The sequence below is a fragment of the Pangasianodon hypophthalmus genome, chromosome 15 (genome assembly GCF_027358585.1).
Source record: "Pangasianodon hypophthalmus isolate fPanHyp1 chromosome 15, fPanHyp1.pri, whole genome shotgun sequence".
Lineage (NCBI taxonomy): Eukaryota > Metazoa > Chordata > Actinopteri > Siluriformes > Pangasiidae > Pangasianodon > Pangasianodon hypophthalmus.
Genome location: NC_069724.1, coordinates 17834404 through 17853509, shown reverse-complemented (window position 1 = coordinate 17853509; position 19106 = coordinate 17834404). Strand labels below are relative to the sequence as shown.

At 38.6% G+C, this 19106-nt stretch overlaps 1 protein-coding gene across 1 annotated transcript; it reads right to left on the bottom strand.

The window, feature by feature from the left end:
- Window positions 1-941: 941 nt before the first annotated feature.
- Window positions 942-19024, bottom strand: miga2 (mitoguardin 2). Its single transcript, XM_026928900.3, has 16 exons — window positions 18908-19024; window positions 16346-16645; window positions 15284-15491; window positions 13811-13920; window positions 13556-13676; window positions 12685-12803; window positions 12113-12230; window positions 11824-11930; window positions 11145-11257; window positions 10876-10948; window positions 10589-10675; window positions 9814-9912; window positions 9249-9383; window positions 8277-8330; window positions 7823-7939; window positions 942-6026 (listed from the first exon to the last, which is right to left on the bottom strand). The coding sequence occupies exons 2-16, from the start codon at window positions 16439-16441 to the stop codon at window positions 5835-5837; spliced, it is 1749 nt and encodes a 582-aa protein (XP_026784701.3). The 5' UTR covers window positions 16442-16645; window positions 18908-19024; the 3' UTR covers window positions 942-5834.
- Between the last annotated feature and the right edge of the window lie 82 nt (window positions 19025-19106).

Sequence of the window (19106 nt, the reverse complement as noted above, 5' to 3'; positions counted from 1 at the left end):
AAAAAAAAAAACATATATACACATATTTAAACATTACAAACATGATAAACAGGAACAGTAAAATATATACATAAAGCAAACAACAACAATAACAAGAACCTGACAGGTGAGTGTGAATATGGTGTGTGTATTCAGGGTGTGTGTATTCAGGGTGTGTGCAGGACACTCGGTGTCTCGCTGTCCCTCAGGCTCTCACATTCCGATACATACTTTGCAGCGAAGGCTGCAGTGTTTCCTTCTCCCAGAATGATTCTTAGTTTTTCTTCATCTATTAAATTGCAGAAATTTGGAATTTTGTGTGTGATGTTTTTGGTGAAGATGTCTCTCTGGTGTTGATATTTTTCACACTGTCTCTCTCTCATGTTATAGAAGCTATAAACAGTCATTCCCTCACCAGCCTCTTTCTCTGTCTCTCATGTTATAGAAGCTATAAACAATTGTTCCCTCACCAGCCTTTCTCTTTCACACACGTTATAGAAGCTATAAACAGTCGTTCCCCCACCAGCCTCTCTCTCTCTCTCACACACACACACACATACACACACATTATAGAAGCTGTAAGCAGTCATTCCCTCAAAAGCCTCTCTCTCATGAAGTTAATTAGTTAAAGTTAAAAGACAAAAAAAAAAAAACAGGAAAGTACAAAGTTCTCTGTCCTAAAGACTTGCCCGTGATGGAAAACTTCCTGACCTTTACAAAGCATGATTCTACTTGCGGATTATAAACTTTGGTTAGTTGTAGTAGTGCAAAACTAATGTAAGAAATTGGACGACAAACAGATGTGGCTGATTTACTACATTTGAGGCAAGTGGAAACTATAAATGACTTTTATATGAGCTTTATGAAAGTTTAGCCTTTTTAATATTAAAAGTTTTCAAACCAAAAGAAACGTCCCCAAGAAACGTCAGTGACAACAGAAATGACGAGATAGAAGACGAAGAGCAAAAATGAATGTTTTATGTTTGTCCAGTAGAAGTACAGATATAAGAAAAACAAAATACAAATGTCAGAAACAAGTACAACACTTTTGTGCTGGAATTTACTACCAGGTTTTTAGACCAAAGGCAAATGCAAAGAAGAACTTTTTTTTTTTAAGGTGACCCCCGGGTTCCTGCACATTTATATGATTAAAAATCAGATTAAAACTTTTTGGTTTTTTCAGTTTGGCAACTGATTGCCAAACTAGTATCCATGAAACACAAAAGAATGATTATTCACTGCTTTTATAGAAGATTTCAGTGCACCGTGAGAGGGTGTAACTCAGCAGATACATTTACGCTAATCAAATTAGAATTCCCTTCTACGTTAAAACTCTCAGGTATTAGATATTCAACAGATACATGGGAAAAGGTTTACATGAAAATGTCCAGAAAGCACTGCTTAGACTGAATGCACACTGCTTCTAGCTCAGCTCTTGTGTAAAATTTGACACACAACCTGTGATTTTTTTTTTTTTTTTTTTTAAACAAGAACAGGGAAATATGGACAGGCACACAACACACAAGCATGTGATGAGCTGCACATTAGAGGAGATGGTTTTATAATTTTGCCATATATGATTGTATCTTGATTCTTAATAGTACCAAAACATCGAATGTGCTCTCCTATAATGATTAATCACATTTATGGATTCGTTAATGAATGATCATGAATATCTTAAATTATTTCTCAATAACAAAAACATTTCCATTCTAACTTTCCAAACTTTAAAGCTACTACCTGGAGCATATTCTGATTTGGGTTATATGGCTTCCCCAAAATGAATTTCTACATAATTCATAATCTGTGTATAAATAAATATATAAATTTATACTGCCCACCCAGTGCCATGTCGCTAAAAATATATCTGGTAGTATTGACATGTTTATGTACATGGTTTTAATTACAGCGAGTCCAAATCCATCGCAAAGCTTGTATTGAAACTGCACACACCTTTCATCATAACATCTGTTCTTTCCATTACACAAAATTGTTCCCATGTGCTCTATGTAAAGTGTCACAACAACAACAACAAAAACATGTAAGGAAAAAGACATACTTAAAAAAACAAATACAGAAATACAAATAATATGCAACACTATTAAATATGAATGATTATTACATTTCGCATGTCAGTACATTTAACACCTTTCAGTCAACTCAAAGCTTTAATCAGCATGTTTTAGAAAAAAAAAAAGAAAAAAAAAAAACAACTGAATAATTAAGGTTGAATCTTTCAGGCATCTCACTGTCGGCTGCCATTTACGATCTTCTGCATAAGAGCAGTTCTTTTAACAATCCAGCTTTATTTAAAAAACATGTAGCAGGTTTCTTAAGCCAATCTTTACAGATGAAAGTTCTAAGCAGGTAACGTGATGTACTGAAAAGCTTCATATTGGGTTGTACAGTTTTCATACTGTTCCACAACGAACCCTATGTTCACACTAGCAAGCAACAAGCGACAGATGATCATTCGTTTTCTGCATAAATGTGTGACACGGAGCCACGATTACAGCAAAATTGGAATTTTCTCATTTCTATGCAAATTAGATGATGTAGTAAAACAACAAATCCAAACAAATGGCTCAAATGGTTTCTTTGACCAATCCTATGGTGCGTGTGGGCTGCGGTCTTTGTCCGTTCGCCAAACGAGAACAGACAGGGCACACCCACAAGCAGCAAAAGTAGCGTTCTTTTCACTTGCTAGTGTGAACATTGAACAGTTTTAGAAAACCCTTTGGATGTCACTGTGGTTGAATTCCTTTAAAAAGAAAAAAATATGGGGTCAAAAAATTTGGGTTTTCTGCACATGATGTAAAGAAACCATACATATATTTCACCAAAATGAGGTGGAAATGTTTTTATTTGCTTTTTAACCTTGCCTAGGCTATCATCCTGTATATAAAAAAAAGACATGTTGGGTAAAGAGTCAGTTTAACAAATGCAGCGGTTAAAATCAGTCTAAAACCTTGCTAGTTCATGAATTTTTTTTTACACATGTTTTGATCTAGCTGTTGTATAGCACCATAGCGAAACTGGCATAGGCCTAATCAATTCATTTTGACAATAGATATTGACAACTCATCAGATATCAGCTGTCAATATGTCCGTGATGCTCCTACGCCACAGGTGGAATGAAATCTTTAAATGCACTTTTCTCCTTTTTTTACTTTTGGGGTAAACTATTTCACTTCTGGTTGAGAAATGTGGAAAAGTGAAACATATGAAAAGTGAAACAATGATCACAACTATAGCAGAAAATGTCATAATATCTCCATGTGAAGGGTTTTCCCAGGCTGCCACACAGATATAAACACAGAAACAGAATGAACAGATAGAGAAGAAAGTCATATACAACAGAGGCACAAATCATGCAACTCATCCAGTGTAATTCCTCAGGCTTTGAATGTTGATCACTTAATTGTACTCTATGTGCATCATCAATGAACTAGAAATCTCTTAATTTACTTGTAAATGGTGGCCAATTATCTTTTTGGCACGTCTTTGCATTATTTTGCCTTCAGCATTCAACTTACATACGCAGGAAAATACAAGCACTGCTTTAGAGGCAACCTATTACACTACTCAGTATTTCCATAAAAATAGGCTGAGACAGTTAAGGTTGGATTTGTCATCATTTTTTTAAACAATAAAGTGCAAAAAAAAGCAAATGAAGGCCGGTACATAGGATTACAGGACTTGGTTGGAGTTAAACGGGAGGAAATGGAAATAGGAAAAAACAAAACATTATCAGATGCCATACAATTTCAGATACTTGAAAGCAAAACAGAATTGCACATCTAATTTATTTTGCCATTAAGACTCAATTAGACATGTGTGTCCTTGGTATTGAGTATGAATTGCGGATTACAGGATTTTTTTTGTTGTGCCGAGTTTAACTAGCTAGTCCTGAAAGCTTATACAAAAGTAGTTATTATTACTATTATTATTATTATTATTATTGTTGTTTATCTTGGAGGGAATAGGACTTAAGAGTTCATGATAAGAGCTTATACACTAGTAGGTTTGGTTAAAGGACTCTGTTTATATTACATATTTGGGATTACTCTAGCGATTGAAAGGTTTACTGATGATAAAACATGACTGTGGTGTTCCTGTGCTGTTCTTATCACACCACAGTCAACGTCCCACCTCCTGGGGTTTGTTAGATAAATTACGGAACCAGCGCAACTGCAGACTTCAGCCTCGCACAGCTGACTCCTCTATCTGCACGACAGTTCACGTAGCTTCATTAATTTATTTTGCTAGCTAGTTTGCAACTCTTTATAAAGCAATCTTTATAAAAGGCAAGAACTTGAAGACAATAGTCAAGGAAACTGCTAGAGCAGGGAAAATTTCCCAGTGCACATTCCTCCATTTGTGCAACATAATGCATACACATGTCATGAATCATAAGAAACAGTCGATAAGGGCAAGTTAAAAATAGTATTGGAAATCACTGGGCATGTATCCTAAACCTGCATTAGTAAAAAAGTACTATTTTAACACTGGAAAAAAAAAAAAAAAACAGCAGTACAGTGGGAATTATAAGAGCAGGATTGGGAAACACTATCCTAACATAATGTGAACTGAAGCATGACTATATTATTTATTATTCATTCAGACGTTTGTGATCTGCAGTTCATTCACAGTAGAAAGCTTTACCTTAGTAATAAAGCGTAAATTCGACTTTAAATGAAACCCAGTGTTAGCCAACGCGTGAATCGACCCTTTACAAGCTTGTCGCTTGCATTCTACAGTGCCCTAAATACCCGTTTAGCCGTCCTGAATGATAATTAGAACCTGCTTGAACGCTAGAATTACAGGAATTATACTGCTGATATTGAACAGACAATAACCACCTGCCGAAGATCTTGATCTGGCTGGAACTCAAACCACCTCTGACATTTGGGAGTACATATACACACATACCACACATTCCTCTACTATCATAGCTCCAGTGATACATATAACCAGTATGCATATACCAAAATATTAATTGACAGACGACATGATTATGTACAAGGGTGTGGTAAGGACGGAGAGGAACAGAGACAGAACCTAGCAGCGAACACAACCTAGACCACTTAGCTTAGTGTTATTTTGGGATCTGTGGTGTTCTTGTTCGTGCGGCTTCTTCAGTAGTTGTGGGATTAAATTAAGCTTGGAAAGCAGCAATTCTTTGTCACATGGGCAGACTGTATTCCTGAATCATCTCAAAGGAAATCTGGGTTCGGCTCTAAAATCTACAGTAGAGCTACCTGGTGATCTGACGGATGAATGAAGCTTGGATCCGACTCAACATCTGAGTCTTGTATTCAGTTAAAACATCTTGTCGTCTCACAAGAAAACAATATTCCTCATTTACCGTTCTGTCAGCTAAGGGTGACACAAGGTGGTGTTTCCACTGATTTTCAATTATACATTGTAGATCTGTACATCACTTCATTTATTCTAGATTTTGTCAGTCAGGCTGCTACAGAAACTGTAATCTTCTGTCGTGCTGGGTGGCGAGCTGCGGATCAATCCGATCTGCCTGGCGCAGTTACAACATGGAGATTAAATCCATTTCAACTAGACCATTTCATTAAGAGTAACAGATGCAGGAGTTACCAGAGGTTCAGCCACAGAATCCACTGAGTTTCGATTTCTTCAGAGAAACTGCAGGACTGCAAACTGCAGCTGTTCTTGAAAATGCCAGCGTTCCATTATACTCGGTCCTGCTGAGGATATTTACTGATAGTTTACATTTCATTCTCCTAAAAATAACGACCGTAGATGCGCCTCTGGATCTGGAATTAAAGAAGTTCAATATATTTCCTTTTCTCTTACAGAAATTTCCACGTGTAGTATCATCAATCCTGTTCGCCCGTGCTAGCAGGCAGTGCCCCGTTAGCTTCGGGCACACTGTCGATGCCCAGGTAGCCCAGCAGGATGTCGGTGCGCCTGTGAGACAAACTCAAAATGTCTTCGGCCAGCGACTGAGTCGATGTGAAGCGCACTTTGTCGTGGTCAAACATGTCTTTCAGATACTGCACAATTTGTTGCTGTTAAAACACAGGAAAAGAAAAAGCGTTAGTTAGCATTATAAAGATAAACTTGTATTATATTCAAGAACATGTTTTGGTAAAGCTTATATTAGCACTCACAATGAGAGGAATCTAACTTTTAATTGAAGTAAATTTATTCTACAAAAATATAAAACCCTTACCGAAATATTTCTTTTTCTTTGCTAAACCATGTGTCAACTATTGATACCACTAGATACCACCTCTTATGAACAAAATGTAGCTGAAGCAACTTCCCATGTATATTTTACTTTTTATAAGTTCACCTGAGAGTTTCAAAACTCTCCAGCAGTCATCCATGACTTCCTGTTTTACAGAGTTATATTATAGGAGGTAACACAATATATTTCCCTTAATCATTTATTAGCATGAAGAACATTACAGAATATACAAATGAAATCATACAAAGTTGTGTTGACCTTTATAAATCAAACAATGTATACAAAAAAAAAAATAACTGAAAATGAAAATAAATACAAATTAAATTTTGTCTCTATGTACAGCAAAAAAGAAAGTTAGACAGGCAAGACTTGCTCCAAGGATCATGGCTGGAGACTTGAAGATGGTGGCATTTTGGAGGCACCAATTCTTCAAATCTACAATTAGACAGCACCTCCATGCCAGCAAATTATATGGAAGGCATGCCAAAAGAAAGCCTTTTCTGCCATCTAACCACAAACATAAGTGCCTAAAGTTCTCTAGACACTACTTGAATGCTGACTGGAACTGGGTTCAATGGTCAGAAGAAACAAAAATAGAGCATGTTGGCAACAAATACTCAAGGTGTTCTTGGCATTAAAAGAAGGATGGTTATACAGAAAAAAAAACCCTAACCACTTCTCTTGGGTATGGTGGAGGATCTGTGGTGACTCTTTTTCCTCCAAAGATCCTCGAAACCTATTAGGATACATAGCGATGTGAACTCCATGAAGTACCAGCAGATTTTAAATCTGGCTGCGTTTGCCAAGTGGTTACAACTTGGTCATGGTTGGATATTCCAGTAGAACATAAGATCCAAGACACATTCAAATTCAGAAGAAGAATTGTTCAAAGACCACAGAGCCAAACCTTTGTCATGGCCATCACAGTCCTCTAAGCTAAACCCCAATGAAAAACCATAGGATGAGCTGAAGAGGAGAGTCCAAAAGAGAGGACGCAGATCTCTGAAGGATCTGGAAAGACTCTATATTGAGGAATGGTCTCAGATTCCTTGCTCTGTGTTCTCCAATCTCATCAAGGATTAGAGCAGAAGACTCAGTGCTGTTATGTTATCAAAAGGAGGTTACACATAAGACTAAATGCAGCAGTGGCAGTCGTTGTGACATGTGGTTTTGTTAAAAATTCATCTATTCTGAGTTTACGTTCTTAGAAAATAGCACATGCTTCCTCCAAGACACATGAAGCTAGCCAAATGCATTGTTTCAAACTGCTGCTCAGGCTGTGTCACATGGTAGTGCAACACACATGGAGGAAGGCGTCATCTGCCCTCTTCTACATACGTGATCTCACAGACGTCCGTGATTGGCTTGCGTTCCTAGAGGCATACTCTCTCTCTAGTGTTCTAAAATGTGTGTGCCATCTCTCCCACCCAGACAGCACTGCCAATTTTGCTCCCTTGACTACCGGCCATGGATGGCAGTGACATTGCTGGGATTCGAACTCACGATATCCCGATAATAAGGTGAAGATCTTTTCTGCTGCTTCACCTGGGAATGCTTTAAAAGTCACTTTATCACAAAAAAACATTAGTGATGGACTTGATGTGCACGTCTTACCTTGAAAATAGTGCACACTTCAGTCAGGTACTGTCTGGGACCCAGGAAGCCGAACGCCAGAACTGGACTCACATGCTCCGAGATGGCATAGAAATGAGATATGAACCCATCTGGAACCTAAACAAAGCACCAAGTGTTAATTTCTTTACATTGATTTATTTTATTTCACATTTTTGTTCATTCATCTGTCTTTCTCCATTTATTTGCTTGTTTGAATTGCCTAAGAATGTGGCACAGTACACCTCTGGAGGTTCTCCAATAAAAATAATAGTGTAATAAGAGTATAATGATAGCACAAACAATGAGATGACTACAGGCTAATGATCATTTCTCTTCTTTTTAACAGATTTTTGGTCTCCCACTCCATTGTGAGCAGACAAAGGGCAGATTACAAATAAATGTGTGTGAAACCTGAGGACACTTCATTGGCTTTTTAAGTTTTACAATAACTTACCATCAGTAACCTTCTTTTGGCTTTCAGCACTGACCAACATGCTGTAGCTAAAGCCTGAGAGACAAAGAGAAGAGTTGTTAAAAAGAAATGTATGAGTTATTCAGTAGCATAACATCATAGGCAGACAAAATATTACACATCATACATCCCTGGAATAGTAACGCAGCGACTGCCAATCCTGAAGACCCTATGCTCTGAACATTTTAAGTACTACAGACACTACAGAAATATGCCTTGGATGCAACATATATTTCAAGATTACCAAAGATCTGGACACGAGGACAAATGTTTCGACATCTGGCCCATTAAGGAAACTCCCTAATAATACTCTGGATAGAGGACCTGCGTGGGAAGATGGGTAGTTCTCATTATGCAATTTGTAGGGTGATGACACTTTATCTAAATGTGTAAACCCTATGGTTTTTATTCACAATCACAGGGAGTACTGCAACTATGTGTTCGTTAGTTTGGTGATGCATGGTTTAAATCAGGATATTTTATGAACATACTTAAAGTTTTATTCAAGTAGAGGGAGGAAAGGTGGGGATTGGAATCGCAACCTAGGACATATGACCACTCAGCAGCACTACGAGCAGAGGCAGGAAAACTGGGACTCCTCATCTTTCAGCAGTACAAATCTGGGCACCTCACAATGACATGTCAGTAAATTGGATGTCTCTATTCCTGGATCTCCAATAATCAATATCAGAGTCATGTTTTGAACTCTCATTCAGTCTTTACTGCCGAAAAACTTAGACGCTTTTGAAAGTCACTCCACACTGAATCATAGGTCTTTCTCACTGATGTTTGGACAACTGCAGACTAAACCGCCACTGTGGCTGGACCTTCTCCATATTTTACAGACAAGCACATTGAATACTGTGGTGTTAAAGGGGACAACTGTGTAAGGCATTTCAACTTTCAAATTTCCAAGAGCAAACAACTGCAAACTGTTTGCAAGAATAAAATTACCGTCTCTTTAAAACTGTCCGAGAGCCATCGGTTCCGTAAGACAGCGACCACGGAGGTGGGCGGGTTCTCCAGGTCTTCAAACGCGTCCATGAGGATGAAGTCCAACACGATGTCGAAGAAGTTCATACACACCACCTGTGCAGAAGTCAAAGGCCAGAGGTCACATTACTAAACACTGACATAACCTTATAAGTTATATCACTAAGTTTAATGTGAGGAATGGGTTTAAGGACTAATGCATAGACCAAAAACTGCATATAAAAATATTAATTTATGTTCATCTATAATTTTAGTTATCCTTAAAAAGAACACAAAAGAAAGCAAACATTTGACAAGTGGAATTTACTGAGTTATGTGATGATCATGGGATTAGAAGTGAGCAAAGAAAAATTACTGCTCTTTTTTTAAAAGAAGGATATTAAAAAAAAAAGACTCACAATTGAAAGAGACAAGCAGACATACAGGCACAGACATCGAAACTGAGCATACCACAGAGAGAGAAAAAAGTGAGAGACAGAGAGAGACAGACAAAGGCAAACAAAGAGAGAGAGCGAGAGACACAGACCCCTCGTCCCTCCAGTTCCATCTTGGTGGTTGGCCATGTCTCCTCTCGTTGAGTATACAGCAACATGTCCTGATAACTCTCCAAAAATGCCTTTGGACTCTATACACACACACATTTGGAAAATGAGTCTGTCGTCCCACTCTACCTATATAAAAAAGGCCTTTTTGTACGGGCATTGTAATATAGTCACTCAGGAATTGTAATTGTAAAATAGTCACTCAGGACTCAGAAGTTCAACTTTTCAGGGAAATACTGAATTGTTCTTTAAATAAAATAATAATCTATGCTCAAAATGTAAAAAGAACACATTATTAGTTAATTATGATATGACAGTGTTAACATTTTATTCACTAATTAAGGTGCTGTGATTCCTATTCTAATCCCGCATTTCGGCTCATAATTTGTCACGGGTGTCCTCGCTCTGTTATTCGCTCTGTCACTGGCGAATTATGCTGAGAGCATCTTTAACAAGATTGGTTAATCTTTTTTTTTTTTTTCCCTCACAGTGATGAGTAGCTACAATGAGTCATCTAACTTCTTTCCATGACTGACTAAGTAGCCAGGCATTAATATCAGTTCTGACTTACCACAAAAGGAAAGGTGGAGGTGACGCACTTATTAATGTGCATATTATTTTACATTGTTTTGCAATTAGTAAACAGGCCACAGCTGGGATGGATTTGTGGATTTATAAATTGATTGTATGAACTTTTAGGGGGGAAAAAAAATCTAGGAATATTTTACATGTTTTTATAAATAGGGCTCGTCATATTACCTTGTTGGCTTTGATCATGAGTCCATTGATCATCTGTTTGCCTGTTTCCATGAAGAAAGTCTTGTGAGTCTCATCCACCAGTAACACCTACACACACACACACACACACACACACACACACACACACACACACACACACACACACAATCAAAACCTACAAACTACAAGAAACATCATGGAGAGTGAGTGAAGCCTGAAATGAAGAGAAAGAGAGGAAACCACAAAAAAACAGAAGAGACCAAAATAGACGTGTGTGTGTATGTGTGTGTATATATGTGTGTACTGACGTGGAAAGCCTGTCGGACACAGTGCAGCTTAGCCAGGAAGTCCTGATCACTGTAACACTCCAGTAACTCTGTTCTGAAGATCATACAATCAAACACATACACACATTGTATTTTCATAATGTTTTAACTAAATGAAGTACACTATCTAGAGCCATACTCTCATGATGAAGAGAGAGCGAGAGAGAGCAAGAGAGAGAGAGAGAGAGAGAGAGAGAGAGAGAGTGAGAGTGTACACAGGGTACTCGTGTGTACTGTTTAGCACATAGTACCTGAGTGATCTGCATTCTACTTTCCCTTCTCTCACTAAACTCAGCGCCTCTTCATACAGCGCGGCAGGCTTTAGCGGCTGATACACCTCATCGAGAGTAAACGTGTCGAACAGCTACAGCACAGAGAGAGAGACAGAGAGAGTGACAGACCTGGTTTAGTTTTTTTGATTATTAGTAATTTTGGGAAATTTGAGTCATTGGAAGTTGCTTGCATCTTAAGACTTTTGTATGGTTTTCTGTTAAATACAGTTTCCCAGCCTGTCATTCAACAATAAAAACAGTATGAAATTTGTAAATATTTTTATTTGTAATAATTTAATACTTTTATTAGAACTTTAATACTGACCTGCATAAATAAGTATTGCCTGGCTGTTTGGCTGACGAATTCATGAATTCATGTACTGCTTGTTGATTGAAAACAAAATGGTGGTCTCTGACTTTTGTACGGTACTGTATTTATTCTGGAAAACCCTCCTGTCATCTTTCCCAATTAATAAAATGCATTTTATATTTTACACTGGACTTCCAAGAATTAACAAAACTGAAAAGTCCTGTGAGTCCTGTGTTTGACTAGACTGTAGTCACTAAACAAAAACAAATTGTGTGCAATTATTAGAAAAACCACAGTGTGTAGGGGGTTTAGATGTGAAAGGGTGTGTGTGTGCACGTTTGTTCCAACCTCGGCTGCAGAGAAAAAAGAATCATCTGACGTAATGGTAGTGGTGTCATCATCCCGGAGCCCGTGGGAGCTTTCCACAATGGGCAGAATTAATGTGCCTTCACTTTCTGCATTACACACACAATATATATATACAGTAAACACCTAAAGAATAAGATATGAAGAATATGTAAGTGCAAATGAGTTCACATGTCTGTGTGAGAACAGTTTTGTCTGTGTGCACATGCTTGTGCGCACGTGCATGTGTGTGTGTGTCTGTGTGCGCGTGTGTGTCTGTGTGCGCACTTACCAAGGTCAGCTAGCAGGCTATCTGCTGGTATTGTGCTGCCAAAGTCTTCCTGCAAATGATAAGCCCGGTGCAGAAGGGACTCCAGCTTTTCTGCAAATTTTCGATTACGAACTTCTGGCTGTTATGATCACAACACACACACACACACACACACACACCTTTACTTAATTAGTTAGCATTGCCATTTTGCAAGATGATTTTTTTCAGAAACTGTAGAATCCTGATTACTGTGCACAGTAAGACATTTCCTCCTAGCCCCTATCCCTGTATATTAACAATTACAGCTTCCATGAGGAGCTGGACTTACGCAGAAGGCACTGCAATCTGGTGCATTTCCTTATCTGCTTCCCAAAAAGCAGATAAAACACTTATTATTTCAAATATTCCGTCAGTGCAATAGCTCCGATACTTTGTTAGCAAGCTGATATGTGTAAATCAAACCTCGTACATTGTAACATTGTTCATTCTGTCAGTCGATTTTGTTCCTGAGGAAAAAAAAAACTCAATTCTACGCTACACACATTCTTACGATGAATTCAAATCTGAGTAATGGTGAGATGAGTGGATTTTACCATGAGTGCTACCCCCTGTCGAGTGAGGCTGTTAGCAGCAGAGGAGTTGGACTGAGTCTGGTGTCTGATGTTCAGCGCTTGCTCCCACTTCTGCAGCGCTTCCTCAAACAGCTCCATACCTACAGGGAGCAACGGTTTATTACCAGTGGCTATATATTGTGGACAACATGACAGAAAATGAAAAGTGAAGCCAGAATGTCTCTGATGCCCCCTAGTGGCTGGGTGTAATACAATATTTAACCTCAAGTTATATGGTCAGTCAATTCCTGGCATTTGTGTTCTGTCAGTAATTTGTTTTATGCAAGTTTTTGGTGATTAGGGAATTAACAGTTTAATTGATCAACAGATAAACTGCCTTGAATCTTGGAAGCACAGACACTTTTTTTTACCTGACAGCTTTAAATAAAGACACCAATAGAGCACGGTTTTCCATCATTTGACAGAATATGATCAAGCGTATCCTCACTATCTAACTGATGTATGTGTAATTGTATGGTTAAAAATGGAACTTGATAGTGTGGTCAGTAGCAATAATGTAAGTCCTGTGTGGACGCCTCCTCCTCCTCAGTCGCTGTTATTATGGTTTTTATCTTGCATTCCTGGTCAAAGGCTTTCAGTAGATCTCTCACCTGTAACTTTTTCCAGTTTTTAGAACAGGACAGAATTTCAGTGTGTGTTTCAAGCATAAAAGCACAACAAGACAACAACATTTAATTTTGCCAGGTGTCGGGTTCTTAAGTCGGCTATTGCTCGTGTACAACTACCAACATATCTTTTCAGCAAAGAAACTTTATAAACCCACAACACAGCATGCAATGCAGTATAAATTACCTCCAGATTTCCTATTTACATAAACAATAGATGTAATTACCCATGAGGTATAAGTTCTCTGCATTTGCATCTTCTATCGCCCCTGGCTCCTCTGCCACAGGCTCCGCCTCCCACGGTGTGGCTGCAGCAGCTGTTTGGTTGGGAGATGCAGGGACTCTCGCCTTGCAAACATACACACAAACATACACATCCAATAAGAGTGTACCGTGCTACAATTTAGCATTAGAAGAATAGCAGAGAAATAGCATGTACAAGTTCTGTGTGAGAAACTGGAGTATGTGTGTGGGTTTCATACTGATGTGTGTGAAGAGCTCGAGTGTTTGCTTGCAGCAAGTGAGGAGATTCCGCTCATGGTGTCGTTGCTGCGAGTACTCGGGCTCATCATCTGTCGGCCCGGAACCGGACCTACAAACCCACAAAGAGAAATATTACCAGATAGTATAAAAAAAATGGCTTTCATTAAAAATTAATCTCATAATACAAACTAATAAACAAATATACATAGATATTCAGGTTTTATGATATGGGCAGAAAGTTCACGCAACAATACAGACATAGTTTTGTGGCCGTTAGCAATTCATTAAAGGCGAGTAAAATGAAAACAGTCAAGCTCCGGCATCAGAACGGCATGTTCAATAACAGATACTACAAATTGATACTACATAAAGGGATGAATAAATCAGTCACCCGTGTCTAATCTATCAGCTTTTTAATCATCGTTGCCGTGCACTTACTTCAGCAAAACAGAAGTTTTCATTTGATATCAGAATCACAATCATTTCATTCGCCATATACATTTACATGTGTTAGGAATTTTTCTTGGTGTTTGGTTACAACACGATACGTTTAACACACACATCATGGACAACACAACACAATTACCTGCCTATTATACAAATATCTAGCTATGTTTAGACTTAATGTGCGTCATGGTGGTGCGACAGGCTTCAATGCTATAGCTATAGCGCACACTACTCCTTCCAAATCCCACCTCCTGCTGCACTACACACATCGGCCGAGGTGTGATCTGGCTGACGGTAGAATGTTTTTTACTAGGCGGATTAATTACGTGCATGGGTGACAAACCATCTGTTCAGAATCAGCAACAAGGAGGTATATAACATTCCTGCTACATCACAGTTAAACATACCTAGAGAAAATAAAGCTGCTAGTTAAACTCGAAAAACAGTTTTACATGTGAAGCAAGAACAGAACAACAAATCGTACAGCTGAAAAACTGGCCAATGATTTTTTTTTTTTTTTTGTTAAGGGACCAAACACGATGTGCTACATGATCATTTACTCATTTGTTTCCCCTACTCTATATGAATGCATTTGACTAGCTTGCTGTACGTTATTACAGTACATTGGCCACTTTTTAGTCAAGTTAATGAGGTTTTCAGGAAAAACATGGGTCTGGGCAGCACACTGGAGCTTGTACTTGACCAGTGGGCAAGTTAACAAATTTATTTTTTGCCCACCCCTGTATGCAAGACAAGAAAATGTATCTACTCGTTCATAGAGAATTCACACTACGCACTAAATAAGATGCCTTATTTAAGATTCCTGTAAGCAACGACACTGATAGTGTACTGACATAATACATAATAGTACACTACTAAGCAGTTCTGTATGCTTATTTTCTCCTAAAAACTAAAAAAAGTGATTATTAACAACAAATAAAAAATCCTACACACTGTAGCTTGAATTGCAGACAGTGTGTATATGTGTTTTATACGTGTAAAATAAATATAATGCTGTTTCTGACCTCTCTTTAGTGATGCAGGTCTTGCTGAGCGCATTAGCTGCTCTGGGATGCCCACTGTCTTAGGCGCTGCCTTCTCCGCTACCTGCTTCCTCTTCCTGCTGCGTCTCTTCAGGTGGTGTGCCGTGAGCGCCAAGGCCACGGAGCCCAGCGCCGTCGCAAACAGCACCTTCTTCAGGCTTGGGGTCAGCCGCAGCTGTGAGAAAATTGACTAAGAGAGAGATGGGGGGGGGAGCATTAGAAACATGGACATCAGAATCACTGTTCCATCTGCTGTATACTGTCTATCAAACCTTAGAGACTGAGAGAGGGGAGAAAAAGGGCGTAACATAAATGCCAATCAGCATCCAACGCATGTCTTTGGACTGGGGGAGGAAACCGGAGTACCCGGAGGAAACCCCCGAACCACGGGGAGAACATGCAAACTCCACACACACAGGGCAGAGGCGGGAATCACAAAGCAAAGTTCCATAGCATAAATAGAGAGAAATTTAAACTACTACCTATATTTGTCACTAAATATAATATTAGCAAATCAAAAGTAAAACATTTAGAAAGACTTTGTAGAAAGACAGCAATAGTACTGGAATTGATGTTTAATTTTTACACCATAAGCTTTGCAGGCTCATAACAAACTGTAAGCTCATAACAATTTGCAGGAAATAATACCTTCATCAAGAATGAAAGTGTACATATTTATGAATATATACACTTGTGAATTAGTATATATTTTATTTATATATGCTATGTATTAAATGCATAAAATAAAAATAGAAATAAAAGAAAATCTGATATCTACTAAAGTCAGGCAACAGAGCAAAACTGTTATCACAATAAATTGTGTTGTGGTTTACTTTCCTGGGAGTGTTGTAGTTATTTGCGTGCGTGCGTTTGTGTGTGAGAGAGAGAGAGTTAGATAAGATATAGCCAAAATAGGCAAGATAAAATAATATCGGATATAAAGCTGCTTGTGTGTATGATAAGATATAGTTGGTGAAAAAGGCAAGAGCAGATAAAATATGCCAGTGTGAGTGTGTGAGTGTTTGTGTGTGTGTGTACATTTACCTGCCCAAAAGTGGAGTACAGGAACACAGGTATCTCAGCCACGGTCATGGCTAAAGCCTGCATGATGTTCACGCCCTCCGCTTGCCTGATTGACATCTTAGCTCCACCCCTTCTGACGAGCCTTCACATCCAGAGCTTGGCTGATTCCCTAATTCTGGATCAGCCAACGACTCTGCCTTCAAACCGAACTCAGATCAGTGTAGACGCTAGATCTGCCCTTTCCCCTAATATCACAAGGGTGCAGCTGATCGAGGATCAGCTTCTCTGCTTCTCAGGTCCATGGCGTTTCATTTCTGCTGCCTGGGAGACAAGAAAACAGTGCGGAGTGGCTTTGGTTAAATAAACATATCTCCATGTTACTGCAGTCACCTGAGACAACGTGCATTCCAACACAGAGAGGAACTTGCCCAGCGAGACTTGCACCGGGGTTCTTGGATATTTTTCCTTGACAACAGATGATAAACAAGCTGGGGTTGAATAAAGATCATGTTTAACCACCACAGCAATCAAAACCTGCGCAGATATTAAATACACACTATTTTTAAATACAATCCAGAAAAATGGATTCAGTTTAGAATCGGTTACGTCATTTCAATCGCACCTTTTCCCATCAGGATCTAATGGCTCTTCCAAGAGTCCACTCATTCTTGATTCAGTTACAGATCCAGGGTATATTTAGTGTGTAATAAATAATGGATAAAACACTTTGGGGTGTGTGGTGTATAGGAAAATATTCAACAAAGGGATGATGTGTCATGGCCTGATGTGAAGCATTATTGATTAATTTCCTGTAACAGTGCATCTATAACTAAGCGTTTTACACGGCAATTTGCCAATTATTATGATTTTTTATTTATTTACAAACAACGTCACAATTTTTAATTGTTTATTTTCATATTTATTATTGTGGAGCATCCACAAGACAACTGACTTCCTATTATCAGTAATATTACAGCAGCTACAAGGAGTCATTCCCTTGCCATCCTGTCTTTTTTCTCTAACTTGTAGTTTGTCACAAACTTAGAAAACTCACTCCTCTGTCCTGAAGCCGGAAAACTTAAAAGAACAGCTTTATATTAAAGTGCTAACACTGATACAAGTCTTCTTTCATAAATGTTAAAGTCTCCTTACAGAAAGCAACATTTATATGTTTCTCACTGTTTCTCAAAAAAATCTGTTTATCAAACAATATACAAGTCCTTAGAGTTTGCTGGTACTACAGAAACAATACCGTATAAGAGCAAGCTGATTAATGTAAACCTGAGATATGCCTTGAAGTCTATGTCATTGCAGTGTGTTTATAGGAAACTAATCAACACTTTCTGATCAATCAGGTTCAAGAATTCAGCATCTATTTCAGAGAAATACTTGCTAGTTTTATGTAGATAACCATGAATACTTCATGTCATTGCGTCCCTGTATAGAAGGAACGCAAACACATCAAGACAATTCCAGACTGTTTAACATATTCAGTTTTCTGAACAAACAGCATTACAAAGAAAAACCTAAAATGATGTGCTTTAGGGAACTTGCATTAGTCGAAGATTAAAGGAACATCCAAAGGCAATGGATTTAGACCTTTTGTGCTTCGAGCGATATTACTTTGACAACATATTTTTCCAGGTCTGGAAATAAGTGGGAACGACACATTGGCACAATGGGTAGAGTTTCTGCCTCACAGCTCCTCAAGCTCGGGTTACTTGGGTCTGTGTGGAGTTTCCATGTATGTTCTCTCTGTAGGTTTCCTCATGATTCGCAGGTTTCCTCCCATCTCCAAAAAACAGGCCAGTACGCAAACTGGATACACTAAATTTCCCTGAGGTGTGCATGATGCCCTGTCATGGCCAGATGTCCAAATTCAGGACGTTTTGTTCCACCATGACCCTGACCAGGATCAAGCGCTTACTGAAGATGGGGGAATGATAACTGAAATAAGTCCATACTTTTCCACAGATGTCTGATCTTCACAAGAACCTGGTTATCACACAGACAGCTGGAGTTTTTTAAGTGAACTAAATCACCATTTAACTATCTTATTCCCACAGAGAACATCAGACTGATGGACACGATAGAAAACCATTACATGCATTTAGACACAGAGGAGTATTAGTGTTACAGCCCCAGTACAAACAGGAAATAAAAACCTCTAATGTCTAGCATGACTTTAAGCAGCAGTAGTTTGACTGCTATCATGAGCAGATATGGGAAATGGTTTGTAAGAATTGCAAAAAAAAAAAAAAAAAAAGAGAGAGAGAGAGAGAGAGAGAGAGAGAGAGAGAATTTGCAGCAACATTTGGCTCTTTGTGACTTCTGCTTAGTTGACATTTATCTCACTCTGTGTAGGCAGATAAACTGACATCACACTCGTCCTGTCAAACACAACATGCTAGCTAGTTAGCACTGCTAACAAGCAACTTGCAGCTTCCAAAGCTAACACTATTGCTTTCTGTCTCACTGGGGCCAAATATAAATAGTAACACTATCCTGCACCGGAATATTACCTTAAACATGCTTAAAAAAAAAAAAAAGACAAAAATAAACACAAAACATAACCATACTCACTCCAAAGGACTGCTGGAGAAGGACATTCTCGACGCCGCATTTCACGCACACTAACCTGCGTCACTAAAGGCGGGGCTGCCGAGTCAATTGACAACTAAATCCACCAATAGTCGCAGAGGCTTGGTAAGCGTTGGCCAATCGAATGCTAGAACCGACGGGCGCGTGGAATCTAACTGTCCAATCCTACGAGCTATTGAGA